General features: G+C 41.4%; 2 protein-coding genes and 1 long non-coding RNA gene across 7 annotated transcripts in view; 2 read left to right on the forward strand and 1 right to left on the reverse strand.

Annotated features, from left to right (window-relative positions):
- LOC138959474 (uncharacterized) overlaps positions 1 to 24,480 on the forward strand; it is a 70,592-nt gene that overhangs the window by 15,988 nt on the left and 30,124 nt on the right. The window lies entirely within an intron of this gene.
- LOC138959473 (methionine-R-sulfoxide reductase B1-like) lies at positions 936 to 11,577 on the reverse strand. The gene is made up of 4 exons (XM_070330985.1): positions 11,420 to 11,577; positions 6,514 to 6,656; positions 5,527 to 5,644; positions 936 to 2,766 (listed from the first exon to the last, which is right to left on the reverse strand). The coding sequence occupies exons 1-4, from the start codon at positions 11,472 to 11,474 to the stop codon at positions 2,750 to 2,752; spliced, it is 333 nt and encodes a 110-aa protein (XP_070187086.1). The 5' UTR covers positions 11,475 to 11,577; the 3' UTR covers positions 936 to 2,749.
- The window catches only part of LOC138959469 (protein FAM227B-like), a 42,273-nt gene continuing 29,514 nt past the window's right edge, over positions 11,722 to 24,480 (forward strand). For 2 of the 5 annotated variants that reach the window (XM_070330976.1, XM_070330977.1), the window contains exons 1-3: positions 11,722 to 11,890; positions 13,996 to 14,163; positions 21,300 to 21,353. In XM_070330976.1, the coding sequence (XP_070187077.1) occupies positions 11,770 to 11,890; positions 13,996 to 14,163; positions 21,300 to 21,353 (343 nt within the window). In that variant the 5' untranslated portion in view covers positions 11,722 to 11,769. Of the gene's footprint in view, positions 11,891 to 13,995; positions 14,164 to 21,030; positions 21,055 to 21,299; positions 21,354 to 24,480 lie in introns of all 5 variants that reach the window. The other 3 variants (XM_070330978.1, XM_070330980.1, XM_070330979.1) reach the window with 3 other exon arrangements.

Here is a 24,480-nt window from a genome sequence, read left to right on the forward strand (position 1 = left end):
CACTAACACGATGAGAAGAATCTATGCAAGTCGGCGAGAATTAGATGAAACACAGCGGCTTGTATTTTTAGATCAGTGGCAGCCGCACTGTGGCACAGGCACATGCAATCTGTCAGAAAAAAACCCACTTCTGCTTTAATTGAGAAGCAGGGAATTTATGGTCATTTGGTATTGTGGAAAATATAAGCTACATGTCAGTAATTAATTCTGAGGATGAGAGCACAGTCTTGCTTAGGTAAAGGGCGTAAGAATACGCTCTGTGGAAAAGTTAGCGCACTCCAAGAGTGCGCTAACAGTTTTAGCGCATCGCCATTAGCCAATCAACTGGTTCACATCAGTCAAGTGACACCAGTACTTACTGACAATTATTATTATTATGTCTGTTTTTAATTCATCATGAGAGAAGTTCTAGGATAATCTTTCCACAAACTTCGAGAAGTTAAAACATTATTTTCTCAAACTCTTAATGGCCTCTCACCCACACCGATATTGTTCAAACAAACAGATGGGTGTTGCTTGCGGTCATGTGTTGGTGTAAGGTACATGTACTGTTTCATCAGAAAGGCACCAGCTACACATATATGCATAGAAATGTCATTTAAATTGAACATATATATGTTCGTCCGTCGTAGCCATTAATAAATAAAAACAAAAAAGAAATTTGCAGTGGGACTGTCTGTATCATTTGGTTGTTTGGATGAAATAGAGAACAGCATGTAGATTTTGTTTACTGATTTTTTTTACTTTCATATGTATCTTCACAGTGTGTAAAATTCAAAGAGCAGCTAAAATTAGTAACATGGCTTAAGACGAGTAGCAGGCAAGGTATTTAAATGTATGTGATGCAAACTGAAATAACAGCACACACAGGGAGCAAAAACATTGGCTTACAAGTTACATTCAGACCCATGAAACAGTACACTTTTATAAAAAAAAACAGTCCATCCAGATCTTTTATTACAGATACCAGCTATATTTCAAAGTAAACAAAGAATATAATTCACATGTGAAAAGACACATCCTTTGTTGTATAGCTTTGTAAAATAACTAAATGTACATAAAAATGAAACCACCATTTTTTTTTAAATCAGCATATAAGTAGAAACTGCCCAAAGGCAAAGTGATGTCAAGTATAGTTGTACCACTTATATTGCAAAATGTCTAAAGACAGTGCATCTCAACATACGTGCATGCACTGAACATAACTTTCATGAGCCTACCATTCTTTGGGACTCCTGCAGCATGAGCAGCTGAACCAGGAACCTCTTTCAAAAATCAAAATGTACAGCAAACAAAAATATTGTGCACAGAAAAATATTACACAGATATATATATATACGCTCTGAATGATTTGTTTTTATAAAAGTACAACACAGCTTACCAGTCACTTTCAAATATCTGTCATGAACAGGAGTAATTGCCACTGTGCTTGCCATTTTTTGTTCTTCTACTTGGAGTAACCTAGGAAACCAACAACCAAGAAAAACCATTTGCTCAGTCTGTGTGCGTGTGAGCATGTGTGTGTGTATGTAATTTGTATGCACTGAAAAGATGAGTACTTAAATCCTGTTGAATGACTCTGAATACAGACAACAAATCGTATCAAAGAAAATAAAACAAAAAAATAGGAATAAGTAAATAGAAGTCTATCCCAAGCAAAGTATGAAAGAAAAGATGGTCAAAGAAACGATACACAAACTGATGTCTAAAATTCCTTACAATGAAACAAGTACCTGACTTTTAAATCGTTCCTCTTAAATACAAGTAAAAGGAATCTCTGTTGAGAATTATATACACAAGAAAACACTTCTGTTGCAGCAAAGTGATCTCTTACGGCAAACTCTATTGGTTTTTTTCATAAGGCTGAGGGAAACCACTGCACATAGAGTTTAAAAAACAAACAAACCACACAGTATAAAAGCAACAAGTACATACACTACTCAAAGAAGCAAAACCTACTGCATATCACAATTATTGCATAGTGTTTTGATCTCCGGGGGGGGGGGGGGGGGGGGGGGAACAAGAAATTACTAACAAAAATACAGCCTAAACGACCATCAATTGTCCTGGTCACAGGGACGCCAGAGAAAAGTTCCACGAAGGAGCCGTCCTTTGCTGGCTTGAGCCTCTCCGCTTCAAAAAATCTGTACGTCCACAGTGAGAAAATGCAGGCAGAGAAATAGTCGTTCAGGCTCTTCTGGTGCTTCACACTGTTGTAGGATTTTTTGGGAGTTATAAATGTTTGTTTTTCCACCATCTATCTAAATATATTCATCAGCTGTTGCATAGATAGACAACATTGCTAACAAATCATGATACTGTAAGTGAGCAATCACAATAAGTGTGAAGACACGATTTATCCTATAACACCCGAACAGCATAACAAAAACTTTTCTTTTTTTAAAAATGTAATTACAGTGTATAATCTTTCATGTGCTCTTTTACAAAACTGGGCATTCTAATGAACACTATGCTGTAGTGTTACAGAATATTGAATAGAACATAAAATGTGAACAATGCACCCTACAATATTTACACAACTCATCTCTGAAAGCCCTATGGTAGGTACATATTTGTTAAATTCTCAGTCTCTTAAAGTACACACACTCGCTTACACGCCGACTCACCTTCTCAGCTTATCCAACATAAAATTACTGCACATCACTCACAAAAATCAAACTTTACATTTTTTTTTAAGCACGGGACAGTGTGAAGCACCAGGAAATATACCATCAGAAAATAACTAATATCATCCGCTTGCTGTTTCTGGAAAAAAGGAAAAAAAGAATACATTCAGTTACTACCAGCTGCTGATTTCTACTGAATATCTGATAAGCTTTCATTTTAGGAGGGGTGTGGGAGACTGGGAGAGATACAGTTGCAGTTTACTTCTTCTGATCTAATGCCTTGGAAAATAATAACTTTACAAGGATCGCTATAATGCTGTCACTTCTGCAAGGCATGTTTTTGATGAATGTGCATTTATTATTCTGTTAATGATGCTTTCTATGATGCTGCTTTCTGTGATGCTGCTTTCATTTTGGGTTCCCTCTGTTTCATGTTTCTTTTCAACTTCAAAATAAAACTCAATTATGCAATGTTGGTTGTCATTAAAGCTCAGATAGACTAGGAAACCCGTACAAGAAGATTCATTGATATTGAAGATGCATCGACAATAGATAAAGATTAAAAAATGTTTTAAATGTTTTTACCTCGAAAGGTAGCTAAGTACGACAGTAAATTGATAAAAATAACAAAATGGTTCTGTGTGGCATTTTGTTCAGGTCAGCTCACCCTGTGTTTGGGTATAACTGTGCATCAAAATACTGACGATTTATAATTGAACAAGAAGGGCAAAGCCCATAGGACTCACATGCTTGACCTCGACCTTCAGGGTAACTAAACCTAGCAATGACATCATACACTAAGAACTGCTTTACACATTTTTCCTACCAAAATACATGTGACCTTGACCCAAGGTCAAGGTCATCCAAGGTCATGCAACACAAAGCTGTTAATTCAAGACATAGGAAGTACAATGGTGCTTATTGGCTCTTTCTACCATGAGATATGGTCACTTTTAGTGGTTCACTACCTTATTTTGGTCACATTTCATAAGGGTCAAAGTGACCTTGACCTTGATCATATGTGACCAAATGTGTCTCGTGATGAAAGCATAACATGTGCCCCACATAATTTTTAAGTTTGAAACAGTTATCTTCCATAGTTCAGGGTCAAGGTCACTTCAAAATATGTATACAATCCAACTTTGAAGAGCTCCTGTGACCTTGACCTTGAAGCAAGGTAAACCAAACTGGTATCAAAAGATGGGGCTTACTTTGCCCTATATATCATATGTAGGTGAGGTATTCAATCTCAAAAACTTCAGAGAAAATGTGAAAAATGTGAAAAATAGCTGTTTTTTAGGCAACATTTATGGCCCCTGCGACCTTGACCTTGAAGCAAGGTCAAGATGCTATGTATGTTTTTTGGGGCCTTGTCATCATACACCATCTTGCCAAATTTGGTACTGATAGACTGAATAGTGTCCAAGAAATATCCAACGTTAAAGTTTTCCGGACGGACGGATGGATGTCCGGACGGACGGACGTCCGGACGTCCGGACGGACGACTCGGGTGAGTACATAGACTCACTTTTGCTTCGCATGTGAGTCAAAAAGGGATACTGGTGTTCAAAACTTGACCCAAATTTGAGTCTGGCCATGTCACACCCTATATACAACCATTCAAGCGTTTGTCTACTGTTCCCACAGAATGGGACCAGCATCATAGAAATCTATCTTCTATCTATATATATATACGACTTGTGTCTGTCTGTCTATCTGTGTGTGTGTGTGTGTGTGTGTGTGTGTTTGAGTGTTTGATCGCCATGCACGGCCAAAGTTCTCGATGGATCTGCTTCAAATTTGGTGTCCATATTCAGATACACCCGAAACAAAATCTGGTCGATGAGATATTTCAATACGTGCTCTCAGCGCGCAGCGCTGAACCGATTTTGGTTCCACCTCAGCTATTTTGGTTCCACCTCAGCTACCCGGGCCCCCATACCGACACACCAAAGCCAAAGTTCTCGGTGGATCTTTTTCAAATTTGGACACCGTATTCAGCTACACCCCGGACACAATATCATCGATGAGATATTTCAACACGTGCTCTCAGCGCGCAGCGCTGAACCGAATTTGGTTTTTGTGTTCATTTCACCATTATAAGTAACTCTTCCTTATCTTCTCATCTTCTCCATGTTTTCAGCGTTTACCTCCCTTCCTTCGTATGGTGCACTATAGTATCTTCGGATATTCCCGGCGTTCTGTTACTATTTTTAGAAGGTCACCGCAGTGTCCAGAACGTAAATTGGACCCGTAAATTATCCTCACTGTAAAAGTGCAAAGGTCGAATCAATTTATAGCCACGCGAAAAATACACTGTCATCTATCTCTCTATAGATACGGCTTCTCTGTGTTTGTGTGTGTGTGTGTGTGTGTGTCTCTATGTGAGCAACACCTGTGCATTGTTCAGTTCTGTTTGTGATGTGGTCTGGCGGCTTTTGTGTAATTTTATGTACTGGCCTTCCTTTGAGAAGCCATAACAGTTCAAAAGGGCTTAGAGATAAGCTCTAACTTGCTCAGTCCTGTTTGAGTGGAGTTCGCCTCCAAAGGTGATTAACACGGTTACATTCGTCGACAAGGATGGGACTCGATATGGTCAGGAATGGCATTATGGCCACTGAATCATTTTCGTACTGTTCCCATTCCACGAATCTGGGAGGGACTTAAGCTTGGCGGGTCCATTGTTCGGACCCGGCGAAGCCGGCGTATGGCTCTAAGTACTTCTTCCCGGCGAAGCCGGCTACCCGGCGAAGCGGGTATTCATTCTAGTTAGTATATATATATATGATTATGAATGCACCAACAAAATTCTCAATTAATAAATTATCTAATTATGCTATTTTAAATCTTTAAATCAAGTTAAATCCAAAATAAGAATAACAGATGTTATTTTACTTACTATTGTTCGGAACAAACTTCAGTGAGTCACTGAATATTCAAAAGCGCGACTGGCCCCGCTTTGGTCCATCACCGAGAAACTCGTGACCTAGACCGTTGCCACATTTGCCACAGGAAACCTGGAGAAGAAAAGAGAATCTTCACATTAACACACATGTTACATGATAAAAAATGTATTCCTATTGACAAATAGTGAGGCACATGTAGTATTATATAAAACATTTCGACTTTCCCAAAAGCCCATGACCTGATAAAAAATACACTAATCTTCCAAACATGCGCGAAGCTTTTTACAACACATGTATCACACATTACAACTTTACAAGAAAACAGTTACAGATCAAAACTATGTTCCCTTTAAACTAATATAATAGCTTAACAGGGGCGGAACAGTTAAGCCAGAGAGGGTGGGGGGGGGGGGGGGTTACAACCTGGGATCCAGGGGTAGACCCCTTGTGGGGTACAGGGGCAAGGCCCCGTTGGGGGGTCTGGGGGGCAAAGCCGAAGAGTTTTAGCTATTTTATGAACAATTTATGGCTTATCCTTGATTTTAAACATGATCAACTGGTGTCAGCAGCCACTCATTATTTCTTTTAAACTAAAGTTAGTATTAAATCTTTCTTTTTTTGGACGGGGGGGGGGGGGGGGGGGGGTCCGGAACCCCTGTAACCTCCCCCCCCCCCCCCCTGCTTAATATAATCTAGAACCAAACGTTTTGAGCCCCACAACAATCTAACTGCCGATTCAAAAATTACCCTGATCTTTACTGTCTCCCATCTCAGGAAGCATGCAGCAGTAAATAATAAGCATGCAGGAGTAAATAATTATTGAGTGGTGGTTGGATACAAGCTCCTGTGGTACAGACACTATGAACAGAAAGCCTCAGAGAAAAAAAGCCTTATAAGGGGGATGTTTGAAATGAATGGCCTTGAAAGGAAGGTTCCACTGTAATTTAGCCCTGCACTCTGTCTGGCCACAAACCTCTTACCTTTATAGCAGTGTCTGACTCTGGACGCCTGCTGACACTGTCCTCATGGACGGTCTCTGTGAAAGCCGGCCAAGGCGAAGAGTGCTCATACTTGCTCTTGCTGCTGAACAGCTCATAGCCACATTGTGCACACACATAGACCCCTGCACACACAATCAAAGCAGATGTCCTACATCTTGCATTACAATGTTTGGTTGGGATGCTGTATCAGCCACACTTTTCTACATGACTCTCTTCCTTTTTTTTCATAGGTATAGGTATAGGGCCACTCATTGAATGAGATAGGCCTCGGGGCCTTTATACGTCCCATCATTAGTTCAACAACGTATAGATATACATTGGTCTGTATTGCATGCATAATTTGTAACTTGTGTGACAATGGTCACTCATCGTACTTATACAAACTTGATTTCATAAATATTTCTGTGTCCAGTTGGTTCTTGAATCTGTTGAGGTTCGTAGCCGTTTTAGTTTTGTGAAATAGTGAGTTCCAAACTGGTGCAACTCTAGAGTCTATTGCTAAATGTAAACTTTCGCACATTTGTTTTTGCAAAGTGTATGTACAATTAATCAACAATATTTCTTGTTTTATCACAAACACTCTCAGCAAAAAAATATGAGCTGTCAATATCGTCCAGTTGGTTTAAAATCTTGTATACATATCTGAATCAGATCTTCTCTGATTCTTCTGTGTTTGAGGGATGGTAGATTTAGGGCTTTTAGGCCAACAAAAAAATTGGTCTGTTTCTGGTCACCCGACCGACCCTAAATTTCGGCGCCAACCCTAAACTTTTTTTTTTCCAAACTCAAAAATTATTTTATTTTTTTTGGTGGTAAAGGACAGGGTGAGAAAATGAACAACAAAAACGTGTGAAAACAAAAGTCCGCTGACGATTTGTAAATGTGTTGAGTGTCTTGTCTCTATGTATAGTGAATCCAGTCTCTTTGCGCGATTTTTAAAGTTAGTTTTATTGGTCTACATTTGGGGTTAAAAAAAAAAAAAAAAAAAAAAAAAAAAAAAATCCCTACCTACCGACCTTATTTTTTTTAGCCATGTTACCAGAAACAGACATTTTTTTTTTTTTTTGCCTTAGACGTTCGCCAAAAGACAGATCACTTATTTCTGGGAGTAACTTAGTTGCTCTTCTTTGTACATTTTCAATATCGACTGATTGATATTTTTGATATTTAAGGTGAGGGTACCATATGCATATATAGATACTGATTCTGATTCACACTTATGACCATGTTTAAATTAGCACTTTTTACTGCCTCATTTTCTAGTACATGAATTATTTCAGGTGAAAAGACAGATCCTATGCATACTCCTGCTCAAAAACCATGGAACCGACGTCACACACTCAATTAACATGCTACAAATATGCCGCAAATATGGCGGGGATATAGCTCAGTTGGTAGCGCGCTAGATTTGTATTCAGTTGGCCGCTGTCAGCGCGAGTTCGATCCCAGGTTCGGCGGAAATTTATTTCACAGAGTCAACTTTGTGTGCAGACTCTCTTCGGTGTCCGAACCACCCCCCGTGTATACTACATTGGGTGTGCACGTTAAAGATCCCACGATTGACAAAAGGGTCTTTCCTGGCAAAATTGCTTAGGCACAGTTAATAATTGTCTACCATACCCGTGTGACTTGGAATAAGGCCGTGAAAGGTAAATGATGTTGTGACAAAAGGTCGTGGCAAAAAGAGTAGGAAAATCAAAAATCTAAAAATATTTTTTGACACAAGTGCATTTTTATGCTGAATGTTTCATATTTTCATTACATAAAATAAAATAGGAAAAGATAGTTTGGTCAGCGGATTCTGTAGAATAAGCATATTTTGTTAACAATCTGACAGATGTTGGTCGTGATGCTGGACATACCATTTGATTGATTTACCTCCATAAATGAAACTTCTGCAATCCAAATACCTTTTATAAATCAAAAGAAAGTACAACACCAGTGAATTACACGCAAACAATTCCAAAACCAACTTACATTATTTATTTTTTATACATGATGTTATGTCCAACATCACGACCGACATAAACATCACATTTCCGTTTGATGTGTTTACGAAATAAATGACAAAAGAACACTTCTGTCAGTTAAAATCAAGGATATGTAATTCCTTTTACATAAAAACACACACAAAAGAGCTCACAAACTTCAAATTACCATGATCATGGCACTTTTTGAGTCGGTTGTGATGATTAGGCGATGGACAAACTTGATGCTTGTCATTTCATTTTCAACAAAAGAGAATACAAAAAACAATTTTGGGGGGCTATTACCTAACTACTACAGATCTAGTATTTGCAAAAAAACATAAAGGGGACTGGAAGAGCCTTTGTTACGATGACTGTGCTTAATCTTATGGTCGGTTGTGATGACATAGCGATGGACAAACAAAATTAACCATAACACTTAAAGTTAAAACTAAAAGACAGACAACTCTTTTTCTGTCTTATTTTGCATTCTCTCTCTCTCTCCATATATAATACTAATAATATGCAAAACAAAACCCATAAAGAGGACTGGAAGAGCCTTTGGTTTATGGCTTAGCATGTTATCGTAGCGAACGTTCGCAAGCTCTTTCCTCTGTGCAACTCACGACAGGCCTGGAAAAAGTCATAATTAATTTGTAGCTTAAGTTAAATAATGGGAAAATGGGAAAATGCTGTAGAGTGGGAAAGCATCTTAAATGCACCTTCATCGGCGATGATCAGGACTCTGCAGTAATCTGGACTACAACATAAATTGTTTAGGCTACGTTAATTCAATATAAGTTATAAGCCCATAACTATAGCTTATGTAACTCTGTAAGCAAGCACACACACACACACATACACACACACACACACAGAGCCTGCACTGACAGTGACACCCAACATTTTTTTTTTTACTTAAAAGTTAAACTGAGTTTTTAGGCCATGACCTACTGGTAGGCCTACTACAACTAGTGTCGTCTGATAATCAATTGACAACTGACCTACTTCTTTACTACTACTTTAAAAGAAGGGAAAACAGCTTACAACAACAAAAATTCAAAAAAATATACCAAAGAAATGTAAGGTCAGTTGGTTATGACAGTGAACATAGCAAGTTTGTCTCCTGGAAAAATCATCACAACCAACATAGCAAAGAGTTTGTCTTCTGGAGAAGTCATCACAACCGACAGTAAACTATGTGTGGATTGGAAATATTCATGCAGAAATTCATTCCATTGCTTGTCGTCAATAATTAGCTGCTGTACAAAACATCGAACGAACACTTGCTTTCTCGAAACAGCCGTGAATTACATTTCGTATGTCGGTCATGTTCGGTTGTGACTTTGGACATACAAAATAATTTGTCCTCTCTCAGCTTTTTACCTATCGCACTCATTCGATGAGCGCGAACAACAAACAGAGAGCAGTGTGTCGTATTTTGATGCGCTCTGTTTCGTTTGAATAACATGCAAATTCGAAATGAGTTCAATGAAAAATTATTTCTAACAGATTGTTTGTCGGTTGTGATGTAAATGTCGGTTGTGACGTCAACTTGTAATTCAGAAAATACGGACAAACGAAGCTCTCTTACTTTCCCTTCTTCGACGCGCCATTTCCAAGAAAAACAAGCCTCGGTTTGAAATCAGTTGGGAGCGATGCTATTAAAACGTACGATCGGAAGTCAACGGAGAGTGTCAGTTGTTGAAAAATTCGTGATTGCTTGGTTGTGACGTCCGGACAAATGATTCGATGCTTAGCAAATTATTCGGCATATCTCTGTCATGTTTGTAAATTTCAAATGCCCAGCGATCTCAACTAATACATTAATTCTTTTTGTGTTCTGGAAACTGCAAAAGTTCGGACTGGAGCATAGATGATACATACACACGATGTCAAAACATCGTTGTCACTTCGGACAAACATCGTCACAACCAACAACCTGAAGTTAATTTCTCCGTTTCTAATTAAATATTTTTATATAGAAGCAGGTTTGTTTACACACATATTGATTTATTATTCTTATTTCCAGATTTACAATGCAGTTTGGTTTTGTGCATTAAAAAGAGTGTTCTGGGTTGATAACAAAAGTATGAGTTCTTGCTTATTGGTTTCGGCGGGAAATTTTTCCACAGTTTTTCACTTTCATCGTAGATTTAATTCACAAAGCTGTTGTTAAAACACACAATTTTATCGTAGGTATCTCTTCATCCTATTTTCAATCCAACAAACAAACACAGACACATACATGTTTTTGATAATGTTGTTTAATTGCTTACAAACACACATGGGGTCTGGAGCACGACCTTTTGTCACAACATCAAATATGCGCCGACATGGCTGCAATCTACTGGCCGTATAAAATTTCATCTCACACGGCATCACTGCAGAGCGCCTAGAACTGTACCCACGGAATATGCGCGATATAAGCTTCATTGATTGATTGATTGATTGAATTTCATTCTACTTCGATCTATATAGTGGGATTAAGACAAATGGTTAATTAAATTTGCATCAAAAATAGTGCAATCTGTCGCAGTTCAGAGCACTTTTATACGTCTCTCATTTTCACATTTCTGGAAAATACGTGAGTTTAAAGAAAAGTGGGTGCACTCTTATGTGTGTGTGTGGTTATTTTATTAACTTTCAGCTTGCAGTTGCACACAAGGAAAGACAGTGCTTCCCTCAAATGCACTTAAAGTTTTAAAAAAAAATATCAACAAAAAAACACCCATTGACAGAACTAATACTTTGCATGATCACAGTTAAAGCATACTGTTAATGTTATAAATGTCACTCAAGCCAAAGCCACTGACCTACGACGCAAAAATCTCGATTTCATCATATGCATGATTAGTGCGGACAGGACCCAATTAAGCAAAAACATGATAAAAATTTGAACAATGACTGCAGCATACCTGTCTTAAAGTGATCTTTGTACTGTTCTCCTGAAAACCACCCACAAAAGGACATTGTGTATGTTCTGCTGTGTCACAAACAACAAATTAAAGTCGGTCTGCTGCAACCTGCCAGGAGCAGTAACTCTGGTTGTGTAAGGCTCTCACACAAAGCTAGTCAATGTCAAAGTCAATTATGTAATCTGAAGGTTTCCTTATTTTAATCAGATAATGTCTTGATGTTGTCCAAGAAAATGAGATCCTTTGTTTACAAGGAAAATTACTGACTGTTGAAATGTGTGTACACAAACTATAAAGTTCGAAACTGAGCATTTTTTCAGCTCTAGTTAATGTTGCTGGGATAAACCATCATGGCGGAGATCAATCGAAATGGGTCCCCAATGAACATTTGTGATGAGAGTCTAGACGGGGAACCCGGAGCAGTGGAAAAAAGAAAGCGTGATCTGGAGAGCAAACAGAATTCGAGATCTTGTATCCTTTTTTAGGAGTGCTACCTCTTGTACAAGAGAAAAAAGCTGTTGGTTACTAGGGCCGTCAGGCAGATTCTTAAACAGGTCAAGAGGATTGTTTTGAATGTGGTGCTGGTAGAAAAGCGTCTTACTCCGGGAAGATTCGAACACAGTTGGAGGAAAAAATCCTTTTTACGGACTAATTCAATATTATCCAAATACCTATCCACTGGTCCTCAAAGAAGGCATTTTTACCCAATTTTCCCCTGGTCTTGAGTGTATGTCACTCTGTGTGTGAGTGAGTGTGTTCTGGATCTGGATCTTTTACGTTGCAGGAACCACTGTTGGTCATCTTCGCAACGGATGCGGGAGAGCGCATAATAATGATTTAGAATACAATAAAAGTCCTGACTTTGGTGGGACAAGTCATATACAGGCCTGTCGCTTCAATGTCTTTCCCACTCTTAGTGACTTGTTAAAATTCTTCTTCTTCTTCTTCGTCGTTCACTCACTTGTTAAAATGATAAAACTACTGAGCTCTGTAGGTGATCAGTGTTGGGGCAGCCCTGATGACGGCAGTCTCAGGGCTGAAAATGCTGCGCTGGCTGGCTGGGCTGGTCGTGCTGGAAGGTCTGCGTCACTCAGCTGATTCCACTCTGCGACTGTCCGTACGAAGAAGGAGTTCTTGTACTGGTCTGTCTTGCAGGTGGGGATGGGGAAGCCTCGTGTGTTGTTGACAGCTTGCCGCTCGATCATATTGCTGCTTTCATACCCCTGGAACCTTGTGGGGATGACTCTCCGTCGTCCGCTAACGGCCGGGGTGAGAAACTTGTCTGGAGGGAGTGCGGGGATCAGGCCCTCAGAGATCATGTTGAGGAAGTTGAGGCGTGACTGGCTGCGGCGCTCTTCCAGTGGGGGGAGGTTCAGGTTCTTCAGCATGTCGCTGACGCAGCCCGGGCTTCTCGACTTGTAGTGGCGCTGAACTCTCTCCAGCCTCTCGATGTCCTGCCGGAGGTAAGGTTCCCACACGGTAGCTCCATACTCCAGCGTGGATCGGACGAGTGTTATGTACGCCAGGCGCCTGCACTCCTGTGGGCAGTTCCGGAGATTCCGGCGTAGGAAGCCCACAGTTGATCCAGCTTTACGGCAGATGTTGGAGATGTGGGAAGACCAATTCAGGTCGGCGGAGAGTAGTACTCCAAGGTAGGGGTTGTGTTGGACCTGCTGGAGGATGACGTTATCCAGGCTGTATAAGTAGGACGATTTGCTTCTGGTGGAGAGGATGTAGCACTTTTGCGCGTTTAAGCGCATGCCCCACTTCTTGGCCCAGATCTCCAGCTGTTTGAGGTCTGCCTGCAGGGTGAGGTGGTCTTGGAAGGTGTGGATCTCTCGGTACAGCAAGCAGTGATCTGCGAAGTCGTACTGTTGACTTCGTAGATTCAGGCAGGTCATTGATGTGGCACAGGAACATCAGGGGTCCTAAAACAGTGCCCTAGGGGACGCCTGATAGGACTGCCGCTTCTTTGGACGCTTCACCATCCACTACCACTCTCATCGTCCGCTTCGTTAGGAAGTTCATCAGCCACACGTGGATAGGGCCAAAAAAAAATTGTCTGTTTCTGGTAACATGGCTAAAAAAAATAGGGTCGGTAGGTAGGGATTTTTTTTTTTTTTTTTTTTTTTTTTTTTTTTTTTTACCCCCAAATGTAGACCAATAAAACTAACTTTAAAAATCGCGCAAAGAGACTGGATTCACTATACATAGAGACAAGACACTCAACACATTTACAAATCGTCAGCGGACTTTCGTTTTCACACGTTTTTGTTGTTCATTTTCTCACCCTGTCCTTTACCACAAAAAAAAATAAAAAAATGTTGAGTTTGGAAAAAAAAAGTTTAGGGTCGGCGCCGAAATTTAGGGTCGGTCGGGTGACCAGAAACAGACAATTTTTTTTTTTTGGCCCAGGCTCTCGTACCCCGTAGTGGTCCATCTTCTGTAGGAGTCTACCATGGGGGACCGTGTGTTGTGTGTGTGTGTGTGTGTGTGTGTGGGAATACTCTCTCACATTTACATTTATCTACGCTGCAATGTTTGCATATTTGTTCTAATTCTTTAACCGTACATAGCTTTTCTAATTGGGACTATTGAAGATGTCAACCGTAAGATTGGCAAACTGGAACAGCGCCTGCAGAGCTACACTCAACTGGTTGTTGAAAGCCGCGCTTCAGATCATCCAGATGCAGAAGCGCTTCATCCAACAAGTGCCAGGGGCCGCATGAGATACCAAGAGAGAGGTCCACTTCTTTTGGCTTTTTTTTCTCTCTATTTGTTGCTGCCAGGGAAGAATTCGGATACATGTAGGATAGCTTAAAGAAGGCGGGTAGTGGATTGGATGCTGGGATATCACATTTATAAATATATTTGGAATACAGTAGTACCTGCCATATCCGGTCACCCATTAGTCATTGCAAAGGTGACCGCAAATATCAGGTGGCCGTCCATTACAGGCCCCCTCCTCTTCCAAAAAAACCCCCAAAACACGATCAAGTTTTCATGAAGAAAAGAAAGCGATCATCCATGAGCCGCCGATTCATTGTCTCTGTTAGTTTTGCTTTCGTTATACATCTTAATTATTTGCGTGTTTAACTCGATCGTCCTGGCTAAGCTATTGTTTCGTATGTTTCTATGTGTGTTGTTTGGATTATTATATATGTATTTGAGTGTCAGATAAACAAGTGTTTCAAACTCACATCAGCTGTGATCGATCCGGAAGTGACTGCCGTAAATGTACATGTATGCGCATGTCTGTAGTTACAGTTTGCGCATGCGTAAGTATTCATGTCGTCTGCTCGTGCTGTGCCGTCTGTGCACACACCACACACACACACACACACACACACACACACACACACCACAGGCGCTCGCCCGCGAAAGTGACAAGTGGCCGTTAAGTGGCCGCTCCTGTCGAGTAAGAGGGGCACCTTAGGGCAAAAATCAGTGACCGTTGACCGCGTCAGACAGGTTAACGGCCATTAAGAGTCAATTATAGAAGGAAAACTCATTAGTCATGGGAAAGCTGGCCGCTCCGGGCAGGTTCACGCCCACGAAAGGGACGGAAATGAAAGGGACTACTGTATACTGGTAAACATTTGTCATGATTTTAGCTCACATAAGATAATTTATTGTCCATACAATTAAACAATGGATGGAAAAGTGTGGTTTATCTGCTCTTAAAAATAAAACAACCAAAGAACACATGACAACAACCCTAAACATCAAAACATACAAAGTAAAAACACCGGAAGTACTCCAAACAGGCACATATGCCCACATCCATATATTACTCACACTCACACATACACATTCACACACATGCACAACCAGACATACCAGGGGCGGATTACATCATTTTTAAGGGGGGGGGTTTGTTTCCAAATTTCTTTTAGGGACAATTCGACGAAACGTTTAGTTGAGGGCGCAAAGCCTCCTGGGGGGTCCGGGAAATGTTGATCAAAAAAGGAAAATGGAGCACTCTGAGCCAAGAAACTTCCCCTAATACACCTTCCAAAAAGAAAATGTAAGAAGACAAATTTGAATAAAAACAAGGACAATTGATCGATCTGGCGCAACCTGAGCCAACCAATTACCGAACTACTTTCCCAAACCGTCACTTAGAAAACAAGAGGCGAAGCCTTCAAGGCTCACGTAAGAAATCGACAAACAGAAACACAAACTCACTCACTCCGTCACACACACACACACACACACACACACACACACACACACACACACATACATAGTTAAAACTAACGAATCATATCAACTCCATGTATAATTTTTAAACGAGTCGCGTAAGGCGAAATTACTACATTTAGTCAAGCTGTGGAACTCACAGAATGAAACTGAACGTAGTCCGCCGCTAGTGCAAAAGGCAGTGAAAGTGACTAGCCTGTTTGGCGCGGCAGCGGTTGCGCTGTGCTTCATAGCACGCTTTACTGTACCCCTCTTTGTTTTAACTTTCTGAGCGTGTTTTTAATCCAAACATATCATATCTATATGTTTTTGGAATCAGGAACCGACAAGGAATAAGATGAAATAGTTTTTGAATCGATTTCGGAAATTTAATTTTGATCATAATTTTTATATTTTTAATTTTCAGAGATTGTTTTTAATCCAAATATAACATATGTATATGTTTTTGGAATCAGAAAATGACGAAGAATAAGATGAAATTGTTTTTGGATCGTTTAATAAAAAAATAATTTTAATTACAAGTTTCCGATTTTTGAGTCACTTGAGAAAAAGTGACTCTATGTAATCGGTCAGTGTTAGTCTGTCTGGCCGGCCGGCCGGCCGGCCGGCCGGCCGGCCGTCCGTAGACACCACCTTAACGTTGGACTTTTCTCGGAAACTATCAAAGCGATCGGGCTCATATTTTGTTTAGTCGTGACCTCCAATGACCTCTACACTTTAACGATGGTTTCGTTGACCTTTGACCTTTTTCAAGGTCACAGGTCAGCGTCAAAGGAAAAATTAGACATTTTATATCTTTGACAAAGTTCATCGGATGTGATTGAAACTTTGTAGGATTATTCTTTACATCAAAGTATTTACATCTGTAGCCTTTTACGAACGTTATCAGAAAAACAAGGGAGATAACTAGCCTTTTCTGTTCGGCAACACACAACTTAACGTTGGGCTTTTCTCGGAAACTATAAAAGTGACCGGGCTCAAATTTTATGTGAACGTGACTCATTGTGTTGTGAATAGCAATTTCTTCCTGTCCATCTGATGCCTCATATAATATTCAGAACTGCGAAAGTGACTCGATCGAGCGTTTGCTCTTCTTGTTAATGACCAAATTCACTCATTAGTTTTTAAGCCACCAAGCTGAAATGCAATACCAAACCCCGGCCTTCGTCGAAGATTGATTTGCCAAAATTTCAATCAATTTAATTGAAAAATGAGGGTGTGACAGTGCCGCCTCAACTTTTACAAAAAGCCGGATATGACGTCATCAAAGGTATTTATCGAAAAAAAGAAAAAAACGCCCGGGGATATCATACCCAGGAACTCTCATGTCAAATTTAATAAAGATCGGCCCAGTAGTTTAGTCTGAATCGCTCTACACACACACACAGACACACACACACACACACACACACACACACACACACACACATACACCACGACCCTCGTCTCGATTCCCCCCTCTATGTTAAAACATTTAGTCAAAACTTGACTAAATGTAAAAAGGCAAACAGATAAAATGATTGTGCATTTGTTGTTGGTGCAGTTGTCCCTGAAGGAGATCTTGTGCAATCCTTACACACACACACACACACAAGACCGCACAAACACGCAAGCACATACAGACACTCGTTTAAACTGCATCAGCATAATCATCATGGCAAAGCTTATCTACAATCATTAACCTACCCTAGAGCTTGTGTATCAAGATAATATATTCTTGGAATTGACAATTGTCATACGACTAAGAGTTAAAGATATGGGCATCACGATGGTCACACTCAGACAGGTTCACATGAGGTTGTTTTCCCAGGTCCTCGCACTCCGAAGTCTATGATATTTTCCAGTGACACGTTGTCCTGCTGGCCACCAGCTCCGTGTGCTTGGGCATATAAACGTCACCAAGAAGACCATTGACCATAATCTCTCATTTACTGGCTGTGTGAAAGGTATTAAGGTCAATGACAGTAAAACCATGTACTTCCTCACTGCAGCCCTGGGAAGCTTTTTAATCCTGTCCCACTCAATTATCGGGATGTTCCTGTGGTAGCACAACCTCTTGTTTAGAGTACACTGTGCACTATGTCTTTGTATCAGAGAGTTGTAATGTTAATTTGTAAGGACGTCCTTTCCTGAAACAAATGAAGAGTTGGATTTCAACGCTGCAGTGTTCTGCCCTGGATTGTAGCTTGCCCGTCGTAAATCAGCCATAGATCTGAGGGTACTGTGTTCATTTGGAAATATACCATCAGCTTATCTGTCTTTTGCACTGCAGACACTATAAGCAATAGGTAGTTGCCATTTGGCCACTTTTTTCACTGCTGTTGTCAGTCTTATATTTTTCATCAAAACGAGTGGATCTAAATTCGGAAGTCTTCATGTGGCTGAGGCATATCTGACATAGCGTCGATCTTGTTGTAGTTTATCCTCCTTTCTGAAACAAAAGGCAAAATGCGATCAGTTGTGATGACTACAACCTACACAAATATAAACAGTGTTTTGATACTGAATAGTCGGGTTATACAAGCCACTTTACCCGTGCAGCATGGGAACCCTACAATATTCGAAAAATGTCAACTGACTGCCGCAGACTGGTTCTTAAAATAATTTTGACGGTCAACACAGCCAACACACTATTCACAGTCCATTTTGAGGAGCAACTGATGTACTCTCTGATGGTCTTCTTAGAGTGATAACGGTCAACTCAGGAGGAAAAAACCAACAGAGGAAAAAAGAAACCATTAACATTAACCGCAGAAAAATACAGAGTCACATGTATCATTATGTACAACAACATTCCACAGTAAGCTTTCTTTGGACGACTGTCATTGTCTCAAAACTCACATTCTACCTGCTGTCCAAAATCTTACGTTGTGCTGCCTTGAAAAAAAATGCCAACAAAGACAAGGAAGCTGTTGCAAGGTAAGTTTACCAAACGTTTACAGACATAAGCGAATCATGATACAGTAGACTCCGCTTAATAAAAACACATCGGGACTGGGCAAATTTGTATTTATTAACCAAAGTTTTTATTAACCGAATTTAAAAAAAAAAAATCAAACAGAAAAAAAAAGAATTTCCTCTCCTGTGAAGGAAGCGATCATGAAGTAAATGTACCTGTACGATTCAGTTGAAAAACTTGTCCATTGTCAGCTGTTTCAGTGGCTCTTTGCGCAAAAATGCGCAGATGTCGGCATCAACACAATTAAAGCTGTCACTGTCAGGAAAGCCCCGTCTTTCCAGTCCCATTCGCAGGACTTGTGGTGCTGCAGGCATCACGTACTGATCTAATTCTCGTGATCTCGTTTCCCCCCTAAATCACAATTTTCGCTGAACTTAGCTCACTAAGCTTCAGCAAATGCTTGCATCGTTATATGAAGTCTTATATCGCGCACGTATCTCCAGACTCGGACTCAAGGCGCAGGGATCTATTTATGCTGGTGAGATGGAATTTTTTACACAATACATCACGCATTCACATCGACCAGCAGATCGCAGCCATTTCGGCACATATCCTACTTTTCACGGCCTATTATTCCAAGTCACACGGGTATTTTGGTGGACATTTTTTATCTATGCCTATACAATTTTGCCAGGAAAGACCCTTTTGTCAATCGTGGGATCTTTAACGTGCACACCCCAATGTAGTGTACACGAAGGGACCTCGGTTTTTCGTCTCATCCGAAAGACTAGCACTTTAACCCACCACCTAGGTCAGGAAAGGGGGGAGAAAATTGCTAACGCCCTGACCCAGGGTCGAACTCGCAACCTCTCGCTTCTGAGCGCAAGTGCGTTACCACTCGGCCACCCATCGTCTGTCGGGTGAGTAGATATCGCTCTGTGTTTGACAATACATTGTCAAATTTGTAACCGTGTGTTTATTAAGCGGATTCTACTATAGTGCGTAAACAGAAAACAGTACAATCAAAGAGAGGAGTCTGGAATGAAACGCGATACAGATCTAGGCAGATCTAGCATTCAAAAACTGTCTTTCAAATTCAAGGAAGTTGCTGCAAGGTGCCAAATTTTACAGACAGAACCATGACAGAGCATGTTTTGAAACTGAGGCAAAATCGTAATAATTTTGACTTTGAGAACAGATCCATTCCGTTTCCTTATTATCTGCATGTTCAAGTACATGGTGGACAGTTTTATACGGGCAGATTTAACTTGAGACTCTACAGCAAGTCTTGAAATTCACATAAATGGAACTAAGAACAAAGACATCTAAACATTACAGGCACTTTAGATCAACTCATTTCACTAGAGGTGACTGCCAGTAGCACTGTGTTTGACATCCGTGAAATAAAAAGAAATTAAAAAAAAACGGATTATCAATATCAGTAGGTGACACCTTGTAAGAGTGGGAGACACTAGAGATCTGTCTGTACTTACCGGGGACACGACTGCCAGATCGACACTGCACTTTCGACAGCTCTTCCTCGCGCAGACATTGTAAAAACGCTGTGCAGATCAAACTGTAGGAAATCTCCCTTTGGTATTTTCTTTATCTATTTTTCTGGAGCTAAGAAACCAAACAATGTGGAAACTGTCTTCCCCGAATCGAGGTGAGAACTGAAAAGTGAATGTATACCACAATCCTTCACGCGACCTGACCTGATCTTGTCAGACCCCTGACCTGGTCTTTACCACACACGACACAAACCAGTCACATGCTTGTACCCCCTCAAAACCCCCCACCACCCGTTTTTTTTTTATACACGCTTTAACTACACACATGCCGACAAAATCTTGATCATTGCTTCAATACTTTGAAGATGGTGCTTGAAAAATAACCAGAAGAAATGAGTATTTCGGTGTTTAGTCAAATGTTAAAGTTTCTATCACACACATACACACGCACAGACAGACAAAGTTTACCATCGCATAGGCTACACTTACGTGAGCCAACAATTAAAGGCCGGCTCCTAGAGGGGTCTGGGGGCATGCCCCTTCCCCCCCCCCCCCCCTCTCGAAAAATTGTTGATAAAAATCACAGAATACGCAGCAATCTGAGCCATCAGATTGTCTTTATTTTTAAATTATTTATTTATTCTTTTTTTCTTTTCTTTTTTCTTTTTTAGGGTAGGGGGGTTTCCGGAAACCCCTGCATACACATGGGGTGCGTGCGTGCGTGCATGTTGTGTGTGCATGTAATCAAATTAATTTAAATCCTCTGTGATACCGCATGTATTATTTGTATTTATTGCCACAAGTTTAATATTTATACCTTTCAGAATTGTGATTATAGAAGCGCAATGCATTGGTTAAATCTCTTACCATCAATTTGTGTGCATTAGAGTGTGCATGTGTGTGTGTGCATTGACCTATGGAAATTCCCCTGCAATACTTATAATGTTTTTACCTGCCTGTCCTATTTACGATATGCCCCGATTTGATAACTTTTTCAGATTGGCGTCATCGGCCTAGTCGTGGTAAGGACGCAGCGCTGTGTGACCGGGCCCTAAGTGACATGTCACTGGGTTAAACAAATTTCCTGATTGAGTTTGGCATCATTGTTGTGACTCTTCTTGGATCTTTGCTTGTTTCTTACTAAATGTTTCATATTTCGCTTGCATTGTTTTGTTTTCATTGGACTTTTGTTGTTGTTGTTAGCAGTAGCACCTGTGTTTTGATGTTTACTTTCATTGTGTTTTGTTTATTACATTCTTGCATGCAGAGAGGGAGAATCGTGATGTTTGCAAATTTGCTGGAATCTATACACTCAAGTCTAGTAAGTGGTTTTTTACTCTAACATTATCTTGTGCCTGAATGTTTTGGTATGATTTGATTTTCAAAACGGTGAAGGAATGAGAATGCAATAATCATATCCGTGTAATAGATATGTTCAACTTTGCATGTTGATGTGTCCAAACACACACACACACACACACACACACACACACACACACGAGAATGTGCATATAGATACACTTATGTGCCTGTTAGATGTGTCCTAACTTTTAGCCTCCAGTACCTTATCTTTATTTTTGGAACATTCTGGTAATTGTTGGAGGCAAACAATTCAAATACATATACTCACATTATACATGATTAAATTACATATTCTTACTCCGAATCACATAAAGCATTGACGCAGTCTGAGATGCTAAGGTCTGAAAAGGCTACCCGTCTTAAACAATTTTAAAGGGAAGCAACCCCACCACAAAAAAGGTCTAGGTAGCCATGGTAATGAGCACAACCCAGGGGAGTGACCTCCCATTGGTGTGTACTACGTCACTACCGCTACTCAACACGTGGTAAATATCATACGACTTTTTCAGCTCTGAGGAGGAGGTCGTTGATTTTTTGGCTCTCGCGTGGCTGTTCTGTTTGGTGTTTGTTTGACACCCACCGGCCACCTACCCGTCTTTCTTGCCTGCTGCATTGTAGTGGGTGAGCTTGTTCCTTTTGTGTCATTATTATTGACAGGAATTTTGATTGTTGTTGCTGAATTTTCGTCCTCTTTTGGACTTGTAATTTTCTCAGTAACGTTGTTGTTTGGCCGCCATTTTTAGCGGTCAGCTTCGTCCGGATACGCTGTTTCTCTTCCTGCCGCTCCTACTCGGATGTCAGTGAGTGAGGAACAGCGTCCGCCCTACGGGCATTCATGCTTTCAGCCCCGTCCGGGGCAGTCTTCACTTCACCCGCCAGGTGTTGTGTCGACAGCCTATTCAGTTCCGGTGGCTCCGGATGTTCCCTCCTCTTACTCTTTCCTTCCTGCCAGTCAGGGGATGAGTCAGGACGGGTTCCTGTCGGATGGGTTTCCGGTTTCCGGCTATCCAGTTCACCAGCCTGCCACCAGTATCTGTGACTTCGGTCTGTGTGCTTCACTTGACTATTCCGACACTCAGTCGGTAGTCAGTTAACAGACACGTTCTGGATTTCCGTCACAGCTTCGGGTTGCCCTCGAAGCTGCGGCGGAGGTGACTTCCAGGTATTTCCGGGAGGGGACATCGGCTTCGGCCTCTTCTGTTTCCGCCGCTCCGTCGGCGATGTCGGATTTTTGTTACGCGAAGGAGGGTGATTCCCGCTTCCGTTTCGCAGAGTCTCCTTCGGTGGCGTACCAGCTTTCGCAGGTGTTGGCTCGACCATCCCCTGCCGGAAGTGGTTGCCCCAACGTTCCTGTTCCGTTACTCGTTCCTCACGGTCCAGTTCCGGAACAGGCCCAGCCTTGGCTGGCTTCATCCCCCGCGGGTTAGGGGGAAGAATTTACCCGATGCTCCCCAGTAAGAGGCGACTAACGGATTCTGTTTCTCTTTTTACCCTTGTTAAGTATTTCTTGTATAGAATATAGTCAATTTTTGTAAAGATTTTAGTCAAGCAGTATGTAAGAAATGTGAAGTCCTTTGTACTGGAAACTTGCATTCTCCCAGTAAGGTAATACATTGTACTACGTTGCAAGCCCCTGGAGCAATTTTTTGATTATGCAAAAAAAAAAAAAAAAGGTCTGTTTACGGTAACCCGACCGACCCTAGTTTTTAGGCCCGACCCTAATCTTTTTTTTGGATCGTCTAAAAAAAAATTTAAAAAAAAACGCATCCAAAATAGAGCTGTTTGCGCTCAAACAGCAGACGACAGAAGGGAGGTAAGCTCAACGTACTGTTTATAGTTATGTTGGGCAAAAACAGGGTTTGATGAGAAGAAATGAACTGTGAAACATCATAGAGAGTGGAGAGAAAAAAAAAAGAACAAAAAAAAAAGCCGACCTACCGACCCTATTTTTTCACCCTATGTTACCGTAAACAGACCTATTTTTTTTTTGGCCTTAGTGCTTTTGTGAACAAGAAACAATTGACAAGTGGCTCTATCCCATCTCCCCCCTTTCCCCGTCGCGATATAACCTTCGTGGTTGAAAACGACGTTAAACACCAAATAAAGAAAGAAATTGGCTGGCTTCGGCTACACAGGCTTCAACCTTCGTTCCTTCTTGTCACAAGAAGTTTACCTTGCCGAAGCCTGGCCGGAACTTGTTGACTTCCTTTGCGCTTCCGCGTGCACCGTTGTCGGTGACACAGGAAATGCTTCCTCTGCTTGCAAAGCCTTTCAAGAAGGACTCGGGTGTTGTGTTGCCAGACCAAACCCTTGTCTTTTCAGAGGAGATTGATCGTCAGCTTTTGGAACTTGCCTCCATCTCGGAGACGATCAACAGAGCTCTCTCCCGTTCTCTCACTGAGTCACTGGATCCGTTCACACTTAGTGGAGATCAGGATGCTGATGACGTTTCCACGCTCCTCTACGCCCTAGCTAGGGTGAATGAGGAACAGATGCTGTTGTCCTCCCTGCATTACGCTCATACCGTCATGTGTTTGAGGGCCTTGTTCCTCACGCACTCTCAGTTTACTGAGCAGTCTACGCGAGACACTCTGAGAGCTTCGCCCGTGGTAGAGGGTTCTCTGTTCGGCCATCTGGTCTTTGATGCCAGAAGAACGGAGATCCAGTCAAACAGAGATCAGCAGTTCTCTGACTTTTCTCTACAGGGCTTGAAGCAGACCAAGCCCTCTCAGTCCAAGCCAGCTCAGGCCTCTGGCCAACCTAAGCCGGCAGACAAGAGGCAGTCGCGATCTTCTTCTCGAGGTTCGAGAAAAAGATCGGCGTCGGGCAGGGGGCGGGGCAGCTCTAGCAGCAAGCCCCACCCCCAATGAAGTGCTCCCGGTCTCACCCCCCCTCCACCCTCCACTTTGGTGATGGCGGGGGACCCCTCCCGGGCACTTTCTCATTGGTTGGTCTCTGTACACAGCCAATAGATTGTGGGCGTGGTGAGATCGGGCTTCCGCCTGCTCTGGCAGGAGGAGAAGGCACCTCTGTCCCGGCCGCCGGTCTTCAAGCCCCCCTCCTCGCAGGAGGCAAGGTCCGTTCTT

The sequence above is a fragment of the Littorina saxatilis genome, linkage group LG2, assembly GCF_037325665.1.
Source record: "Littorina saxatilis isolate snail1 linkage group LG2, US_GU_Lsax_2.0, whole genome shotgun sequence".
NCBI classification, from domain to species: domain Eukaryota; kingdom Metazoa; phylum Mollusca; class Gastropoda; order Littorinimorpha; family Littorinidae; genus Littorina; species Littorina saxatilis.